The sequence below is a fragment of the Portunus trituberculatus genome, chromosome 16 (assembly GCF_017591435.1).
Source record: "Portunus trituberculatus isolate SZX2019 chromosome 16, ASM1759143v1, whole genome shotgun sequence".
NCBI lineage: Eukaryota > Metazoa > Arthropoda > Malacostraca > Decapoda > Portunidae > Portunus > Portunus trituberculatus.
The window spans coordinates 14,204,338-14,225,406 of record NC_059270.1 but is presented as its reverse complement, the minus strand read 5'-3'; the positions used below and the strand labels follow the sequence as shown (position 1 = coordinate 14,225,406).

General features: G+C 37.1%; 1 protein-coding gene across 20 annotated transcripts in view; it reads left to right on the top strand.

Annotated features, from left to right (window-relative positions):
• Positions 1 to 21,069, top strand: part of LOC123504626 (CUGBP Elav-like family member 2) — a 622,414-nt gene extending 601,345 nt beyond the window's left edge. For 12 of the 20 annotated variants that reach the window (XM_045255302.1, XM_045255300.1, XM_045255305.1 and 9 more), the window contains 7 exons: positions 2,058 to 2,229; positions 3,037 to 3,147; positions 4,315 to 4,455; positions 12,528 to 12,557; positions 15,095 to 15,316; positions 15,788 to 15,918; positions 18,999 to 21,069. In XM_045255302.1, coding sequence (XP_045111237.1) covers positions 2,058 to 2,229; positions 3,037 to 3,147; positions 4,315 to 4,455; positions 12,528 to 12,557; positions 15,095 to 15,316; positions 15,788 to 15,915 — 804 coding nt within the window. In that variant the 3' untranslated portion in view covers positions 15,916 to 15,918; positions 18,999 to 21,069. The remainder of the gene's footprint in view (positions 1 to 2,057; positions 2,230 to 3,036; positions 3,148 to 4,314; positions 4,456 to 12,527; positions 12,558 to 15,094; positions 15,317 to 15,787; positions 15,919 to 18,998) is intronic. The other 8 variants (XM_045255304.1, XM_045255303.1, XM_045255315.1 and 5 more) reach the window with 5 other exon arrangements.

Below are 21,069 nucleotides of genomic sequence, written 5' to 3'. Positions count from 1 at the left end.
ATAACTCCACCAACCGTTACAGGTTTCAAATGGTCACTTGCAAACACACATACAACGACTGCCACTTAGAGGATTGATAGCTTCTTGCAGTTTCTATTATTTTCTTATGGTTTTTATAAGGAAGAGTTGCTCGCCATCTGTTCCTACTAGGTAGTGAAATTACATTCTCATGTCTTGCTCGTAGCTGTAGTGTGAAATTAAGACTACATACTGCAGTTTATATATAGTAGATCCTTATCAGTTTATTTATTTCCTCAGTATAGCAAGCATATTATGAAAAAAGAGGAATTTCTGTGAAATTTTCTTGTTAGTCAAACTAATATTTAAAAATATATATGTAGAATTGTAATTAGTTTCACAGTATATTCAGTAGAACTTCATTTTGTCTCTCAATGTAGGGAACATTGCTGTGTAGGTCATTCATCCCACTCATGTTGTCAGTGTAATGCACAAGCTGCAACACCATTCATTAGGCTGATATGAATTCAGAAACAAGGAAGGTTCTTGATGTCACAAGACAACCAAGCTATCCAGTAATTTGTCTCTATTCATTCTCGCTCTTTTGCAAGCCTTGGCATTTTTAATCATTCATGGAAGAACACTTCATACATATGCATGATTTTCTCTCACATAGAAATCTTTCTATGTGGATGTTTTAGAAAAACATATCTTACCTGTTCTTGGTTATTCTCTAGTGACAAAAAGACAAGAGGTAAATATGATGTCATTTTCTTTCTTGCCCATGTTTATAAATAACTATTAGATGAGAGACTAAGTGTACGCAAGCTGATGTCAGGGTTCTTGATTGTTTCATTATGAGTAGCACTGGTTTTATTCCAGTTTTCATTAGTGTCAGAATGTAAAACAGGCAGGACATGCACTTTAAGTTATATGGGTATAGATCAGTGAACTGTGGCACAGAAGTGTGCCATGACTATCCCAAAATGCATCACGTTATTTTCATGAACAGATATACAATACAATGACTGTAGAGTTAGTGTACCATCAGACTACAGTATATATCATAAGAGCATAACTAAGCACCTCTGATGTAGATACCTAATAGTTTGCTTTAACCGTATTAGCAAATATTAGTCAAGGATGAAGGGTAGGGAAGTTAAGCAAGTCATGAATTAATTAGTCTACAAAGAATAGCTCCATAAATGCATCTTCCTATACATGACTTAATTATTAGGATAGCTGGTGTTCTTTGAATTTAATAATTTCTTGGTGAAACATATGATTAAAGAACTGTTCCATAAAGTAGATTGTCTTGCTAGAGATGAAAAATAATCTTTCAGCATGTATGTCACTAATGTCAAGTATGTGTGTGCACTGCCTTGGTAACATTGGTATTTGCCTTGTGAGTGATTGATGAGCATTGGAAAAAATTGTCTTGATAAAGAATCATCAGCAATTACTCATTACATATTATTAATCAGTATGTAATATTAAAGATTTTCATAAATTGTTTAATTTGTACAGCTTTGTTTGTGATATAATACCATCATGTTGCAGTTCTTTTCTTATATATATATATATATATATATATATATATATATATATATATATATATATATATATATATATATATATATATATATATATCAGTACCTATACAAATAATTGCAAAATTCTTGAATAAAACCCATAGGTTTTAAATTTAGATTTGCATTGCTCTTGCTGGAACATTACACTGAGAGGATTCATACAGGAGTGCTGCTGCAGGCATCAGAATGCACAGCCAGTGTCTCTGTTAATGTTAGTAGATTTATAGTTTTTTTTTTTTTTTTTTTTTTTTTCTAAAAACTGTTGTAGATTCCTTTCATTGTAGATTTACAGCCTTGATTCATCCCATGTAGAATATAATTGATGCTCTTCCAATTTGTTATTCCTTTTTTACTCAATGAAGTTAGATTCCTAAATTATCTTAAAAATGTTTTGTTAATTTTTCTGAGGTATTTCAGACTTGTTCATTTTCATTTAGCTTAGAATTCCCTATAAGAAAGGCAACTGGAAGGCACATGACATGATGTTATAATTAGTCATGCTTTCAGTTGCTTCAGCAGCAAATGGGAAGCTCCACCAACTCAGGAGCCACAGCAAGCAGCCTTTCCAGCCAACTTGGGAACTTGCAGCAGCTGCCTTCACTCAATAATGTGAGTGTACAGCAGCTTCTGGCTGCATCTCAGGGCAACTTGGCTACGCAGCAAATGTTTGATTCTCCAGGTATGTTTTGTTACCATTTCAGTGTGTGGTATTCAGCATCATATAGTTTTCTTCTTATTATCTGAGTATGAAAATTGAGGAAGATATAACTGAACCACAACATGTATTTTATTACTTAGTTTTTATGTCAAAGTATGTAAGAAATTTTACTAAGAAAAAATAATATTCTGAACTTATAGAGGTAGAAAACTGTGTCACCTCACAATAAATGAATTTATGTGAATCATTGTGGAGGATAGAAAGTCAGTTATACAGAGTGTTGTCACAGTTGTCAGAATGTTTTACCCACTGATGATTGGCAACTATATTCACTGATATAGTGATGCTGTTTATTTGTGTATAAGTGAATGCATTTTTTAAGCTATTTAGGATACTGAACAAAACTCAGTGGATAGTGTGACAAGACTTTGTAGAGCTGACTGTTCAAAGAAAGTATGTATAGTTGTTGATGGTACTTCAGTATTGAAGCATTTGAAAGAGGGTGAGGATAACACAGCAGAGAGAGAATGATATGATTAGAATGTACAAGAATGAAATACATGGACAAGACTATGGACACCACTCCTTTAAGAAGTTCCGCGAAGTATGGTCTTGCGTAGATTCATGAAATGCATATACAATTGTATCAGATTACATTGCATTGTTTGCAGGAAAACTTTTTGGAACATTTTGATGACTCCTTTTTTAATATTTCAGGCATGAGAACAAGTTGTAAAAGATTAAATAGTTACTGATAATACCATAACCTAATTTTTATTATAGTGTATAGTTTTGTTATTCCTAATAGTACAAGCTCTATTATAACAGGACTAAGTGGCCTCAGCTCCCTAAGCAGCCTCAATCTCCCGACCTCCACCAATGGCTCCCAGGATACAAGTCTGCAGGGTCTCCTAGCATCCATGAGCTCTCAAAACACAGGTCAGTGTGGTAGTGTTGCTGGGCTGGAGGTATGTTGTCTCCACTCCTTTGTGTCATGTGAAAGTGATCTCTTGCATGGCTCTTCTGTCCCTCATTTAACTCTCCACCACTCTATGGTGCTGAGAAAAATTACATGTTTGTGTTTTTGGTAACTTGCTTGGAAATCATATCCTGCTTGCTTTTATAGGACTGTATGTGTTTCTTTGTCGTGTGTTCATCTGTGTTGTAATTTATGTCCTTTTGAGTAAAAACCTTTGATTGATACAGTAGATAAACAAATTTAAGCGGCACTAACAGAAACACAACTGTTGTAAATATGCTACTTGAATTGTTAAGAATATAACACATTTCAAGAGTTGATGTACAGGTGAATTAAATGCAAGAGGTCTATATAGTATGATGAGTAAATACTACCAGAACATTGGAGAAATGCAAATGAAATTAACACATTATGTTTTTGGTTTATACCAAAGCATGCCTCTCAATCAAAATGCTGTTACCACATGGTAAAATATTCTGAAACATTTATAGCATATGGGTATTTTTGATTAATTCCTTAAATGATAAAGTAAGTACAGCAATGTGTAGAGGCAACTGTACTAATAGTGCAAGTACTAACAAAACATGCCCTTAATTCACAACTTTTTTTTTTTTTTTTTTTTTTTTTTTTTTTTTTTTTACAGGTTAATCAAAAAACTAATAAAGCACTAAAGTGCACACAGTGCATCAGACAGTTCCCTTGACCAGGCCTAGAGCTTTACCCTCATGTGTGTTTTTGCATTTGTGGGTTTGTAGATGTGCATTTTAGACTAACCAACATTGGACACAAATTTCCTTCAGTAACAAGATAGCAAAGAATGTGGCATCTCAGGGTCTTCTCAGCTTCAACCAAGTCTTCTGTCACTGTCTGTAATGAACTAGCTTCCTAGTCAGTTAGTATAAGAAGGCAGAAGAGTAAGACCAAAAGAATATCACAAGAATAAATTTTGAAAATTAAGCTTCCTAACATTGACCATGAGTGTTAGAGAGAGCAATGATGCGTTGTTCCCTGGGAAAGCCTGTTATCTGCTGGTGGAGTTTTGAGTCCATGTTTATGGTTGTCATGGTGAGATCCCAGCCAGCAAGACCAACTAACACTCTGCGGTGTTTCCGTGTGTTCCTGTGCAGGGCTGGGCATGAACGTGCAGAACCTAGCGTCCTTGGCAGCTATCACTGGTGGCAGCACGACGGGCCTCCAGGCTCTCACTCAGCCAGGTATCACACTCCCTACCTCTCCCAGCTCCCCCTTCACTCTCACCACCGACCAAGGTATCACTCACCGCAGCCACCTGTAATTTTGGGCTTGTTACCCGCCACTTACACTTTCTGTTATTTCCTTGTTTCTCAGTATTCCCTCCCCACACCTTCCTGTTGTCTCTCCTTGTGCCTGTGTCTTATATTCTTTGTGTGTTGGTTGTGCTCTGTAGTATGTGTGGGTGTGTGCGTGTGTGTCTGTGTGTGCGCGTGCTTATATACAGTGTGTGTGTGTGCGTGCATAAGTGCATGTGTGCACATGACAGCATGCATGTATATGTATACATACACAAGTGTGTTCATCTACAAAATCTGAATCAAGTTCATGCTGTGTTTCCATATATACTTCGTGCAACTAAATTCTAAATTCATGGCTGGTCCTCCCTCACTCTACCTCGGCCTCCAGACCAACTCAAGCATCAATACATGTATTTTCTAGGCATTATTGAAGTATTCATTCTGTCATCCCTTTCCATAAATTTTCTTCAACGGAGTCCTTAAACCCAGATGATGTAATGCATTTACTGCTTTGAACACTGACTGACTATGTTTCTTTATCTTTTGGGAATTTGATCTCTCTCTCTCTCTCTCTCTCTCTCTCTCTCTCTCTCTCTCTCTCTCTCTCTCTCTCTCTCTCTCTCTCTCTCTCTCTCTCTCTCTCTCTCTCTCTCTCTCTCTCTCTCTCTCTCTCTCTCTCTCTCTCTCTCTCTCTCTCTCTCTCTCTCTCTCTCTCTCTCTCTCTCTCTCTCTCTCTCTCTCTCTCTCTCAGTTATTAGAACATACTACTGACTCATTTTGAAAGTAGTTTTAATGATGCAAAAAGTATTTTGTTAACGTTCTTTTCTTGAGATAAAGCATCACACCACTCATTGTTCCCTTTTCCCTTTGCTTTACTTATTGTCTTGATTTTCATCCCATAGTCCTTACTAAGACTTTTATACTTTTCTTCTTTTTAGTTTAGTTCTATCTATTTGTATACCAGGCTGGCAATGCCCCACAGGGAGACCCAGACAATGGAGCACACACCCATACACACTTCACAAGCCAGAGGACCAGGGTTCGATTCCCCGGCCGGGTGGAGATATTTGGGTGTGTCTCCTTTCACGTGTAGCCCCTGTTCACCTAGCAGTGAGTAGGTACGGGATGTAAATCGAGGAGTTGTGACCTTGTTGTCCCGGTGTGTGGTGTGTGCCTGGTCTCAGGCCTATCCGAAGATCGGAAATAATGAGCTCTGAGCTCGTTCCATAAGGTAACGTCTGGCTGTCTCATCAGAGACTGCAGCAGATCAAACAGACAGTGAAACATTATTCATACTCTCAGCCCTGTTGGCAACTGGTGGAAAAGTATAGTCTTGTGAACCACCATACTACTCCCTGGAGCTTAGGCACAACACTGACATTAAATTTTGTAATTGTATCATCACCTGTAAACGTTTTGGTGTATGGTCTCTGTTCCTCAGGGCTATGATTGCTGGATATAAGAGACATTATCTGGGCAGGACTCAATGCATATTGTTCGTTACACCTCTTTATCTCTCTTCCTAAAGTGTGTGTGTGTGTGTGTGTGTGTGTGTGTATTTACCTAATTGTATTTACCTAATTGTAACATACGGGAAAAGAGCTATGCTCGTACTGTCCCGTCTCCATATCTACTAATGTCCAGCTTTTTCTTAAAATCATGAATATTCCTTGCGTTGACCACTTCCACATCTAAACTATTCCATGCTTCCACCCTTCTATGAGGAAAGCTATATTTTTTCACATCTCTCCTGTAAGTGGCCATTTTTAGTTTTTTCCCATGCCCTCTCGACATTCTTTCATTCCACATACACAGATCTTCCCTATCCATTTTTTCCATGCCAATCATCACTCTGTATATTGCTATCAGGTCTCCCCTTTCTCTTCTGTTTTCCAGGGTTGGAAGTTGCATTCTGTTCAGTCTGTCTTCATAAGTTAAATCTCTTAAGTCAGGCACCATTTTTGTTGCAGCCCTCTGTACTTTCTCTAGTTTCCTTATGTGTTTCTTTAAGTTCGGAGCCCACTGTATTGTTGCATATTCAAGCCTTGGTCTTATCATTGCAGTAATTATTTTCTTCATCATTTCTTCATCTAAATATAATGTGTGTGTGTGTGTGTGTGTGTGTGTGTGTGTGTGTGTGTGTGTGTGTGTGTGTGTGTGTGTGTGTAATTCACCACGGTTGCCTACTGGTCACCCAGCCAGTCTTCCCCATTATGGAGTGAGCTCAGAGCTCATAGACCGATCTTCGGGTAGGACTGAGACCACAACACCCTCCACACACTGGGAAAGCAAGGCCACAACCCCTCGAGTTACATCCCATACCTATTTACTGCTAGGTGAACAGGGGCCACACATTAAGAGGCTTGCCCAGTTGCCTGTGTGCCGGGACTCGTGTGTGTGTGTGTGTGTGTGTGTGTATTTACCTAGTTGTAGTTTTACAGGGCCTGGGCTTTATGCTCGTGTGGCCCCGTCTCCATATCTACACTTATCCAACCTTACTTTAAAAGTATGCACACTCATTGCAGACACTACTTCTTCATTTAAACTGTTCCACGTCTCAATACATCTCTGCGGAAACTATATTTTTAATATCTCTCAGACATCTTCCTTTTCTCAGCTTTTTACTATGCGATCTTGTGCTTGGATGTCATATTCTTCTCTCAGGATCAGTTTCTCATTATCCACTTGGTCCATTCCGTTGATCAATTTATAAACTTGTATCAGGTCTCCTCTCTCCTTCTTTGTTCCAGGGTTGGTAGATCCATAGCCTTTAGTCTCTCCTCATATGTCATCCCTTCAAATTCTGGAACCATTCTTGTAGCCATTTTTGTAGCCTCTCCAATTTCCTTATGTGTTTCTTTTTATGAGGGGTCCACACTACTCCTGCATATTCCAATCTGGGTCTTATTATAGTACTTATCAATTTCTTCATCATTTCTTTGTCCATGTAGTGAAATGCTACTCCAATATTCCTTAGCAAATTATATGTTTCTCTAAAAATTCTATCAATATGGCTTACTGGTTGATTGTTTTCTTCCATCGTCACTCCTAAGTCCTTTTCCTTTTTAACTTTCTCCAGTTCTACTCCATCTCCCATCTTATAGATTCCCACAGGTCGTCTTTCACTCTTTCCCATTTCCATGACATGGCTTTTGTTCACATTGAATTCCATTTCCCACTTTTACTCCATTCCCAGATCTTATTTAGGTCTTCTTGCAGTATTTCACAATCCTCCTTTTGCTTTATAACTCTGCACAGTTTCGTATCATCTGCAAACAGATTTATGTAGCTGTTCACTCCTTCTGGCATGTCGTTAATATAAATGAGGAAAAGTATTGGTGCCAATACTGACCCCTGTGGCACTCCGCTTTCTACTGCTCTCCACTTGGACTTCATATCTTTAACTACCGTCCTTATTTCTCTCCCCCTCAAATAATTTTCTATCCATCTCAATGTGCTTCCTTTTAAGCCACCCTTCTCCTCTAACTTCCATAGTAATCTTGCATGTGGCACTTTGTCAAACGCCTTTTTTAAATCCAAATAAATACAGTCAACCCATCCCTCTCTCTTGTACTCTATCAACTATTCTAGAATAGAAACTCAATAAATTAGTTACACAAGACCGTCTTTTCTAAAACCAAATTGGCTATTTGATATTAATTTGTTGTCTTCAAGGAACTCGATCCATTGTTTCTTTATTATTCTTTCACACATCTTGCATATTACACTAGTTAGTGATACCGGTCTGTAATTTAAAGGTTCTTCCTTCCTTCCGCTCTTATATATGGGAACCACCTCAGCTCTTTTCCATTCTACTGGTACTGTTCCATTTTCTATTGAGCATTTTATGATGTTGTATATAGGACTTGCTAGTTCTTCCCTACATTCTTTCAGTATTCTGCCTGAGACTTCATCTGGTCCCATTGCCTTCTCTTCATCCAGTTCCTTCATTAACTCTTTTATTTCAAGCTTGGTTACTTTAATCTCTTTCATATAGATTGTCTCTCTATTACCCTGTGGCCTCTCAAATTTGGATTCCTTAGTAAAGACCTCCTGGAATTTTTATTTAATAGTTCTGCCATACTTTTTGGGTCTTCCACCATCCCGTTCTCTCCTTTTAACCTTTCTATTGTTTCTTTTGCCTAATTTTTCCATTTATGAATCTATAGAACAATTTTGGTTGCTCCTTACATTTTTCGACAATGTCCTTTTCAAGTTCTTTTCCTCTTCCTTCCTCACCTTAACATATTCATTTCTCGCTGCCTTGAAGTTTTCCTTATTTGCTGGATTTCTATTTCTCCTCCACCTTTTCCATGCTCCATCTCTTTTCTCCTTTGCCCTAGCACACCTTGCATTAAACCAATCTTTCTTTCCTTCTTCTTTAGGTCTATATTTTGGGACATATTCCTGACTCCTGTTTTGTATATTTCCAAAAATAAGTTATATTTGTCTTGCATTGTCTCTGAGTTTTCCATCTCCTCCCAGTCTACGTTTTAAAATAGTTCTTGAGATTCTCAATATCAGCCTTTCTGTAATTTAATCGGTCTCCTTTGTATGAATCGTCTCTATCTTCCTTTCCTCTTCTATATCTATTTCTAATATTGCATGGTCACTCTTTCCCAATGGGCACTTATATCTTATATCATCATTCATTTGTATACCCTTGTAAAAACTAGGTCCAATCTCGCCGCTCGTCGTTTCCTCTGAATCTTGTGCATTCCTTTACTCTCTGGTCCATCATATTGTCTATCATTAGGTTCAAGAATCTTTCTCCCAGGCTTCTTCCCCATACCACTTTCATAATTTTCCCAGTCCACTTCTTTACAGTTGAAATCTCCTACTAATATCACTTTTCTCCTTTCTTTAACGATTCTCGTTAGACTCCTTATTGTGTCATCTATCATGTTTTTATATTCTTGATTGGTCCATGAATTTGTTTTTGGTGGCACATATCATACAATGATTGTTAACTTTTTTATTAATATGCATCTTAATATACAATACTTCTGCTTTTCCTTCCCCACATTCCATTTCGTTTATCACTATCTCCTTCCTTAACATAATCATGACTCCTCCTCCTTTACCCACTCTCTCTCTTCTCCATACATTATACCTAGTGTGTGTGTGTGTGTGTGTGTGTGTGTGTGTGTGTGTGTGTCTCTCTCTCTCTCTCTCTCTCTCTCTCTCTCTCTCTCTCTCTCTCTCTCTCTCTCTCTCTCTCTCTCTCTCTCTCTCTCTCTCTCTCTCTCTCTCTCTCTCTCTCTCTCTCTCTCTCTCTCTCTCTCTCTCTCTCTCTCTCTCTCTCTCTCATCATTATCAAATTAGTTATAATTGCTGTAGTTCATTATAGTAATTTTTGTCAATATTCCTTGTATTTTTATTTTACTGATTAATGGAAATATTTATATATGTATTTATTTAATCATTCATTTATTTATTCAATTTTTACTTATTACTAAGGACATGTTCACTTCTTTTCTAATTTACTTCAGTCTTAAATGTGATCATTTCTCTGAATTGGCTACTATCATTGAGTGTGTGTGTGTGTGTGTGTGTGTGTGTGTGTGTGTGTGTGTGTGTGTGTGTGTGTGTGTGTGTACCAAAATGTATATTCCAAAATTTTTGCTTTTTTATAAGTTTAGTTAGACTGAGCTGTGAGAATCATGAATTTCAAAAGGAGAATGAGGATGAATTAAGTATAGATAGATACCATAATAGATATATGTGTATGTTGCTAAATGGGGCAGAAATATATATGTATGCATACTGTGTTAGAAATAATGGATAGTATGTGAAAGTTTCTGGAGCTGGAAAAGAAGATAGGGCAGAATGAGATGATGGTGAAGTTGTGTGAGGGTAATTTCAATTATGTAGATACCAGAGAGAGAGAGAGAGAGAGAGAGAGAGAGAGAGAGAGAGAGAATTAAACTTTTAATGAATAGATGAACAGTGAAATGTGTTTTTATGATAGTTGTGAAATAAAGTAATGAGAGAAGGAAAATGGGATGAGAAGAGGAAGATATTAAAGATGGAAATGAGGAAAAAGGAAGAGAGAGTTGAAGGAGATAAGGAGGTGAAAGAGAAACAGAAGAGAAGGAGGCTGGGGTGTATTTGCATGAGAGAGAGAGAGAGAGAGAGAGAGAGAGAGAGAGAGAGAGAGAGAGAGAGAGAGAGAGAGAGAGAGAGAGAGAGAGAGAGAGAGAGAGAGAGAGAGAGATATGAGTCTTGTTTTTGTTGCATCTGGTTGTAAGTTTCTCATGTTACAGGTCATTCTGCTTTGCATTAGATTGGAAAGGATACAGATGTTAGGTAAAAATGTAAAGACTGGTGGGAAAACTTCCATCAAACTGAGGGGGAAGTAATCTCAGTGTATGGTAACCAATCTGGAAAAAAAAAAAAAAAAGATGAAGTATGCCTTTTCTGTATTTTACTATCAGGTTTAGTTTTTTTTTTTTTTTTTTTTTTTCAAATAGGAATGTTATTTTTTTCCTTTTCCTTTGGTTTGTTTGTTAATTTGCAAAATCTAGAGTTAGTACTATGTAGTGTATCTAGACATGGACACCCTCACAGGGAAGTTAGCTGAGATAAGGTCTCTCTCTCTCTCTCTCTCTCTCTCTCTCTCTCTCTCTCTCTCTCTCTCTCTCTCTCTCTCTCTCTCTCTCTCAGTTGATTAATTAATTAATTTATTTATTTATCTGTTTATTTATCTGTATACATATATATACTGAAAATAGATTAAAGGATTGCTGATGTTATTTTAGAGTGATGAAAGATTTAATGAAACATTATATTGGAAATCATTTTGACTGTTTCTTTGTGTAATTCGTTAAGGTTATAACCGGGTATTATTTAAATGTGATGGATTTTCTGTTTATGTTATAATTTGCTGCAGTACAATATTTGTATAAATTGCTGTTTATGCTTTGGGGCTGATTATGTTCCTCTGCTTAAGTCCCTCATCTGCCACACTTCTTGTTGGAGAAAGAAAATAATGTAGACATTTCTAGCTTGGTTTCACTTGCCATTTTGGTGAATAACTGATGGAGCTCAGATGAGAAAGCAAACAAGCAGTGACCATAAAGAGTGTTTCTGTTTGTGATACATTCTCATCTGTGTGTCTATAGTGTGGCATGTGGGGTCCCTCCTCCCTCTGTGCTTCTTGGTGTGAGGGAAGCCCTGGGCACAGGACCCAAGGGGGAGAATGGCTTACTGTATTGGTGTTATTCACTCACAGACTTTGTTAAGGACGTCACTGCTTTACATTCACCTGCAAATTTTTATTATTATTTTTTTTCTTTTTTTCTTTTTTTCCAGTTTGTTTTGTCACAAGTTTCAACACATCCTGCTCACTACTTGTCAGACATCAGATAACTAATCCACACTCTCACTGTCTCCTCATCACTGAGCAATAGCAAAAGAAAAAAAAAAGTAGTAGAAATATATTATTTTCAAGCTCCAAGAAGTGAGATGATTACTACTAAAAAATCATATTTAATTTATTTTTGAATTCCTAGTAAATAAGGTGAATACCATTAAAAACCATTGTTATTTTCTGTACATGAAGGTACTTAGATACTTTTTGACAGATATTAGAGAACTTTTGCATCCATGGACAGGCATTTATAGCATTTTGAAAGCCATGAGTAGCACAGCCTGTGAAGAACCTGCCCTTCAGTCCATGAAAATAACGGATATCTTGACTGTAAAGTTAGTGAAGCCACCATCATGCCCCTGATAACAAGTTGATTTGTTTGTAAGATCATAAAAATCCAGCTTAGGATCTACACATCATCATTAGAGAACTCCAGTATGTTGTACGGGTCAATTTTGAAATAATAAAGTGGAATGATGCTGTTTTCAAAGGAGCAGGATGTTGTCACACCCTAAAGCAAACATTTCTTGATAAAAACCGTAACTAAGTCTGTGAAGCATTTTGGATTTTGAGACACTTAAACCTTCCAGGTTTTTTTTTTTTTTTTTTTTTTTTTTTTTTTTTTTTTTTTTTTGTGGTAGTTGAGCTGTTGAGGGTGAGCACTGACTAATGGGTGATGCTTGGGGTTTTGTTGCAGTGCTGACTGGTCTCACCTCCACCACCAGCGGTAAGTGAATTCTCAGCCTTGATTTCAGCTTTAGTCGTCTCTGAAGTTGGTGAGAATCTTGGCAGGTAGTACTTTCTTTCCGTCATTCATGATGGAACCTAAAGAAACAACTGTCATTATATCATTGTTTGTGGATGAATTACATGCTACAGTTTTAGACATAAGACATCAGTTATATCATGAGGAAATGGTGTGCTTAGCTTAGTCATCTGTGCTTATGTTATTGCAATGAGACAACACTGCATACTAATTGTAGCCATAGACTATAATTATTCTAAGTCCATTTCTTACAATGTAATCACAAATCACAAAAGCCATTCAAGTTTTTCTTCAGTTAACACAAATAGATAAGATATTCCACACTAGCAAGAAATAGAAGAATTTCAGTACATAGGTTACTAATTCACTGTACAGTTTATTTTGGTCAAAGATCCATAAGTGAAAACCATTAAGTAACAAGGATGAGGTGATGGATCAGGGTGTTGTGTGATGCAGAAAGTGAAGATTACACCAGAAATATCTTGGTGTAGAAGTTATTAGAGAACAGAAATTAGATGTGAAAGTAAGCAGATCAGTGAAGTATTGATAAAGTGTGAGGACTTATACAATAGGTACAGTTGAGGCAGTGGTTCCCAAACTTTTCATGAGCGAGTACCACTTGGAGGTACTGTATACTTACCACCTGGTTCCAGAAAAACTCAATTCCAGCTAATATCAATTTATTCATAAGTAGAACACAAATGAACTAACAACAAGGAACACAACTCAATTTAATGCAAAGGATGCATCTGTTTTTCTCCACCAGCTGATCGATGCCAGATTTTCTAGAGTAAAGCCAATAATCATTTTTATGCAAAAAAAGACGGAACTAAGCCAAATAAAATTTTGGAGGGTTAAGAAACTACTTTGATAGTATTGAGTGGAAGAAAATTATGCAAGGCAAGACAATTCAAGAGAAGTATGATATATTCCTTGACAATTATAATGAGGGAGTAAAGAGATATGTTCCCGAATACAGAATAAAAGAGAGCAAACACATGTGGTACAATGCTATAAGTGCAAAAGCTAAAAAAGTGTAAGGATGCAGCTTGGAAAAAAATTAAGGAAGCAATGGAATGAAACAAATAAAAAGCAGTATAAAGAGGCACGAAACGAATACATTAGGATAAGAAAAGAGGAGGAGAGAAACTTTTAAAAGTATGTAGTGAATCAGGTCATCAGAATAACATTTTCCTGCATTGTTTGGAGTTTTTCATTTTGAACTTACAATAATACCAAAGGCTTATTAGTGGTTAAAACATCTAGTGGTAATCAAACAGCTGCACACATGGTTGTAAACAAAGCTCTGTCCTCTCCCTTCCCACCGCCACCATTGTCCTATTCTGATACCAGTAATACAGAAGCAAAATACTGGCATTCTGACATACTGGATACCAGTGCACATCCGTAGGATTCTTGCCACAGTTGTGAGAAAAATTACTTGCTTCTACATTTTGTCTGTAGTTTTTCATTTAGAAACTTATAAGGGCACCAAAGAGGCTTATTAGTGGTTAGAATAAGGAATCTAGTGAGAGTGCAAGTGTTAGTGAGCCACAGCACTTCACTAGTGTGTTCAAAGAATCACACCAGGAGAAAAGTTATCAGACGTTTTCATGGATAGTGACTAGTCCTCCGACAACCTCCCTCCTCCTCCCCACCCTTCTCCCTTTCTCTTCTAAATTATCTATCACCAGCCTTCACTTGCAATATGTACAAATCAAGATTATTAAAAAAAATACATTGAAATTTTTTGTAAACTTCAGCTTTTGTTAAAATTAGAACAAATTACCTGATTTATAGATATCAGTAGTTAAAATTTTTGATACTTGAACAGCCATTTGGAATAAATTAAGTTTGAGTATTGAGCCTCCATTGTATATTTGAAAAAAAAAGTTGGATAAAAATAGATAAGGAGACAGGTCACTATGAGTCTTATTCAAACCTTGCAATATACAACTAGGTAAATATACACACACACACACACACACACACACACACACACACACACACACACACACACACACACACACACACACACACACACACACACAGTACCTGATAGGAAATATGAATGTACCTTCAGCTGCTAAGGTAGGTAAAAGTAACTGGAACATACTTGCACCTGTTTTTTGAGGATAAGGTATAAGTTCCTAATTATTAACTTGTTTTAATAGTGCATGTATTTTCCATTATATGTTTTTGGTCATTAACTGTTTGTTGGGATAAGGTTTATCTTCAATGATATGGGACATGGATCGTGATTGCAAACATGTGTGATGTTGGCTGTGCTGCATTTGGCAGTAAAGTTTTGCTGGCAAGCCTTACAGCACTTCATACATGACTTTCTTCTTTTTTCCTGATAATTTGAATTGCTGTATTAAAAGTATGCATATTACATACTAAAAAGTAAACAAGAAAACATTGGCGTTGTATGACCAAGTAAGATGTCACAAATAATTTTTGTTTAAATGGTCATAATAGTAAGGATCCTCCTACAGGATTTGCCAACAATGTGACAGCTGCCACAGGCTTAGGGGCAGCAGCCTCCTCAAATCCAGCTGGGAAGCAGGTGGAAGGGCCAGATGGAGCTAACCTCTTCATCTACCATTTACCACAAGAGTTCACTGATCAAGAGCTCGCCCAAGCTTTCTGGCCATTTGGCAAAGTCATCTCTGCTAAAGTCTTTATTGATAAACAAACAAACCTATCAAAGTGCTTTGGTATGTAAAGTATAATTTCTAGCTTTACTTAAGTTAATTAAATTCATTTATTTGCCTCTAAACAGCAGTCAGACATAGTTTGATAGAGAATTGATAGTTTGGAAAGAAAATACAGTTGGAACATTACTTTATTATTTGTGCAGTATAGATGAACTTCCTCTCAAGCATTGAAAGACTTAAACAATATTATGTGGTAAGATAGAACATTGATTTCATAAGATCTAGAGTTGGCAATATATCTAGTTGTGGGACTTTTTCATCTGAACTTTTTAATTCTTTCAAATCTGAGGTATAGAAAATATTTCATGATAACTGACTATAACAAACTGTACACTATTTATGTAACTAAGATGAACTGTAATCTTTGCTTTCTTAAGATATTTATTCATGTTTCATGATATGTATGGTTTTGCATAGCAAGCTTCAGTTTTTGTGTAGATAGAATCATGATATTTGCATGTTACTTTGCAGGTTTTGTATCATATGACAATGCGCTGGATGCCCAGCGAGCCATCCAGCACATGAATGGTCAGCAGATTGGCAACAAACGCTTGAAGGTGCAGCTGAAGCGATCCAAAACTGACTGCAAGCCATACTAACAGGTACTCTTAGGGTTAAGCAGACTATGTTTTACTTACAAGTCAGTTCTTCCCACAGTTCCATCCCTTACACCCTATTTATCATACAGGCCATCATTTAGTTTCATAGATAATTCCTCCAGTCCCTTCCCACACTATCTTGCCTGTCAGATAGTCATTGACTGGCCAGCTCAAGTAATAACTTCCAGACTGGACAATCAGAAACAGTGTGTGCTTGTGTGGCCTGAGTCACCCTCTGGGAGTGCATCAGACCTTGTTGGAGGGAGAAAGAAGAGTTGTTAAACACTAAGTAGGGAAATGCCAATCACAATACTCACCATGTGCAGGGATTGTTGGGTAGACCAGTGTGGAAGTATTGGCCCATTTTATTTTATTTTATTTTATTCTTTTTTTTTTTTTTTTTTTTTTTTGTAAATTTATAGTACAGTACTGACATTTATTTTTTTATTTGAATTTATGAAAAAACATTCTTGTTTAGTGTGAAGTATCTTGCTGTGTACAAATATTCGTCCCATATCAAGTCTTTCAGTAACATTGAATTAGGGCCACAGTTCTGTGTTGTGGGTGAGTCAGTTGGGCTCAGTGGTCCATGGTACTGAAGGTGTAATATATATTTATTGTATATCATCATCTGTGAACATGCTGTTGCTATCTAAATACGTATTGGTGTTAGTGTCTGCAAGAAGTTTTTGTATAGACACATTATGTAGAGTAGATGAGGTCACTGCATTGGAAACTACAAGAACAATATTTTCTGTCCAGAACCCAGAGTTTATCTTGGGACAGGACAAACACAGCACAAAATGGCCTCAGTTATTCCTGGTGTATGACTTGAGCTCAGTCCACCTGCAAAGCAAACAGCTATGAGTAGAATGAATGTGTGCTGCAGTGTGCAGGGACTACTGGATTCCTGTCTACATGTTGAATATTTGTTTGTTTATTTATTCATTTATATTTATGCATTTTGCAAATTTGAATTAGTTTTGTTTAAAATGTAGTCAAAAAAGAAAATTCATGGAAACAGTTGTTCTCAAATTTTACATAATGATAAATAGTTTTTTTTAATCAATATATTAATTTAGTACCTTCCAAGATGTAAAGAAATCATCTCCAGTAGCTCTCAGAACTCATAGTTGATTGTGTAGTTTACAGATGAAGAAATTTGTCTTCATAAATGTTGCACTGGCTGCTCAAAAGAACTGTGATAACCTGGTGTTGTGTTCACCAAAGCTGAGGTAGTCCCATGTCACTATCAAACATGCATGAAAAGGTAGACTCTATTTTATTCAGATAAATATGAAATTTCAAATGTATAGGTTTTGGCATTCACATATCAGTGCCATTACTGACACTCAAAGATGTTACAGTGTTCCTTATATGGTCCTGAAACACAAATTCACCAAGTCCACCAGCCAAATAAAGAATCACATTAAAGCAAGAAAATTCAGCATTGAAATGACATTGTGTAGCAAACCGTCCCCCTCCCACAGACGCCCACAGTAGCAAAGCCCAAGCTGCTTTAGTACCCAGTTACTTCAATGCTTTCTTACAAGCGTGCCTCATTACCAATGGTGTAACCCTCACCACATATGTAAGACTACAGATCTCAGTGAGGTGTCACCCCTATGTGCTGCATCACTCCAGCTCATTCTGTCTCTGTCTCAGACACACCTTTTGCCTTCCTAGATGATCACCTCCCAGCTCTCTATCACTTTCTTAGTTCTCCTCTCTGCCTTTCATCCACAACTGATAACTATTATATCTATTTGATAATACTTTTCTCAATGTTTCTACATGACCAATCCAATTTAACATATGTATATATTTGTTTTTACAAATAAAATAAAAAATATGAGTCAGTATTTATTTCACAGTGCAAAAGTAATTGAAAAATTCATCCCAAAGTGTATTTTTCTTAAGAACATGGTCTATGTTATTAAGTTAAAATCCTGGTGTAGCTGTATCTTCTTTGATAGTGGCCACTGTCTTATATATTCTTGATTCTACTATGTTATAACTGTCAGTGTGACAAGAAAATCCTTATTATATTATGATAACTTACGATAACCAAATATATTAACACATGTCTATTTGAAATTAATAATTAAATCTCAATAGAAATGAAATCTTGACAGTTACTCCAAGTGTAACTCATAGAAAACTTACTGTGAATGTTTCATGTTGATCTTATTAAAGCTGATGGTGCAAGTCTACTGTTGAGCAACACACTGGCTGGGATGTGGTGGAGGTTATGCATTGCATTGTGACACTGTAACTCTGAGATGTTGTAGTTACGCTTTAGTATGTTGACATGTTCTCATCTCAGTCTGCATCAAGATTCTTTGCAGCTCTTTCCATATTGCTTGAAATTCCTCTCTCTCTCTCTCTCTCTCTCTCTCTCTCTCTCTCTCTCTCTCTCTCTCTCTCTCTCTCTCTCTCTCTCTCTCTCTCTCTCTCTCTCTCTCTCTCTCTCTCTCTCTCTCTCTCTCTCTCTCTCTCTCTCTCTCTCTCTCTCTCTCTCTCTCTCTCTCTCTCTCTCTCTCTCTCATTATTATTTTATTTAATGTTTTGCTTTAGTAGCAACAAAAGGTTATCTTAGTTGATTGCCTCACATTCTGTCATCTGTGTCTCTTCCATACCTGAAGCCAAGCTTGCTGTGGTCTGTCCTGGTGCTCCTGAGTGCTCACAGTCCAACAGTTAATCTAACTTATCGTCCTCATTAATATATCAAAATGTTTTAACTCTTGAATGTGAAAATTACTACCCTTTTTTTATTTACTTTTTATCACAACAACTATAGCAAGGCCACAAATCTGCCAACTTCCTCAGAAAATGCAGACAGTGTGGTCTGCCTCCATTGCCTCCACTGTCAGCATGCCAGTGACTCACAGAGGGAACGTGGATGTGATATATTTCTTCTAGTCATAAGGTTACATTCCAAATGAACTTTATGTTTTGTTTTTTCAGAAGTCATGTCTAGGATAGGGTTTCATGTTTGCATGTGTCCTCCAAGAAACATACAAGTTTCGTTTTTTGTGCCATGACTTATACGTGTTTTCTTTTTTTCCGTTGGTGACCTATAGCTGCCATGTTGTGCTGTTCTGCCCCGTGCCCCGTATTGCCTGCCGTCCGTATAACAGTGTCTGCGTCCTTCTCCCATCTTCGTAGCACGTCTCATACGTACGTATGTATACGTATGTGTATGCCATGTGGTTGTATACTCTTGTGCAGCTACTGTCACGTCACTTACGCTAGCAGATCACTAACTACCCAGTCAGTCATCACCTGTCAGCCTACACACCAGGTAGGCTCTGTAACCTCTCAGCTGTGCTTGTCACAAACACAGACAAGCAACCTCACCATAAGGCTGTCATTTGCTATTATCTGTACAAAGGAAAGAAATGTTTAATATTACATTTTAAATAGCTGTTTAAGAGTAAATAATGTATACTGTCCTTTTTATCCATTTTTACTGGATCACCCATTACTTTAAGGAGATGGACAAAGATCATTACTCGTCAAAGCCTAACTGTCCAGTGTGTGTTGATGACCAAAAGTTATGATATGACATTCACTGGTAGCCCCATGCATAAGTTACATATTCACAGTAACTAGCCCAACCCTCCCAACCTGAAATTATTACCACATTCAGTTTCACTTTCAAGCAGAAGATCATATTTTTTCAAAAGATGGGAATCAGTCCCTACCTGGGGCTGGCCGAGGCAGCTCCTAACTCACACATCATATATAATGTCCTCATGTACTTACTATGTGCCATGGCTTCTTGAAACGTGTAAACACTAAGCATTGTGTTTTAGATATTACATGGAATATATGTTTTGTAAATGTGCTATCAAAAATTGGAATGCATGCTTATAAATATTCATATACTGTCTTGTACTTTCATGTACTGCACAAAGTGATCATTAATTTTTATCAGTACAAAAGTAACAACTTTTGTATATTTATTGTAATCCAAGGTCAATATTTTTATAGCAGTCTTTGCATTGCTTAACTAGAAAATTTATCAGTGTTTGTCTTCAAAGATTTTCTAGATTATAGAATGACAAATCTTCCAGTCATTTCAGCTCTCATCAACACCTGGCTGGAACACTGGGAGGAGGAGGAGCCTCACCCCACACCCAGGTGTCACTGCTAGCTGGGGTGCACACCAGCTCCCCAGGTCTTGGTGTGCACCCCAGCTCGCTATTGACCCCTATAGTGCCCTCTTTGTAGTAATCTGAAATATATTGAAGCTGTGCATAGAGTTGGGCCTTATAGACAGTATCGGATTCCTCTCTGGCACGGTTTAATTTCAGGCTTAATGGAAATAGTAGAGATGTACTTAAAACATTTTGATAAGGGAGAGACTAGTTATATGCCTTTGTAGAGCAGTGGGGAGGAGAGGCAGGGTGTGGCTTGAAGCTCTCTTTCAGATCCTCTCGTTGTTTCTGCTGTTTGGATTTCCTCGGGAGAGTGTCTGAGGCTGGGCCAAGCAAAGACATTAACTAGTCTATCATTGGTAGTTTCCACAAAGAGGGCATCCCCTTCAATATTGTTATTACATTTTTGTGGCAATTTTTTTTATTTCAAAACTTTTCTGACCAGAAATGATGATATAGTGGAAACTTACCATGATCTTACTCTAGTATTATTCTTAATGGAATTATGACATTTTTATCTAGAATTTTATTACATACTCTGTGGTTGCTTGCAAAAATACTTCATTATCCCCCTATTCACTATTAAATTGAATTAGTTGAAAATATTAGTGGAAATCGTTTTCCCATCCTTCATCAAAGCAACTACTGTGACCCTCCACACGCTGCCTCAAGTACATTCTATTGGCTGTAGGAAACGTCATTATACTCAGAGCAGACACACAAAGCCTGGGCTCACCCCTGAAGATAGTCTGTCAGATGACTGTGATGAGTGACAGGCTGTAGGTGATAGCCTGTCTGGTTCATAGACCTTAGGATAACCAAAGAAAATGTGTTTGTCTATGTTTGTTGCAGCCCAGAGATATAGTAGACTGAGGAGGTGTCCCTGAAAGTCCTATATTAAATTTTGTTCATGTCTGTTCTCACCAGAAAACTTACTATACATGTTATTTATTACCATGTTTTTGGTATGTTAATGTTCTTTTTAGTATGT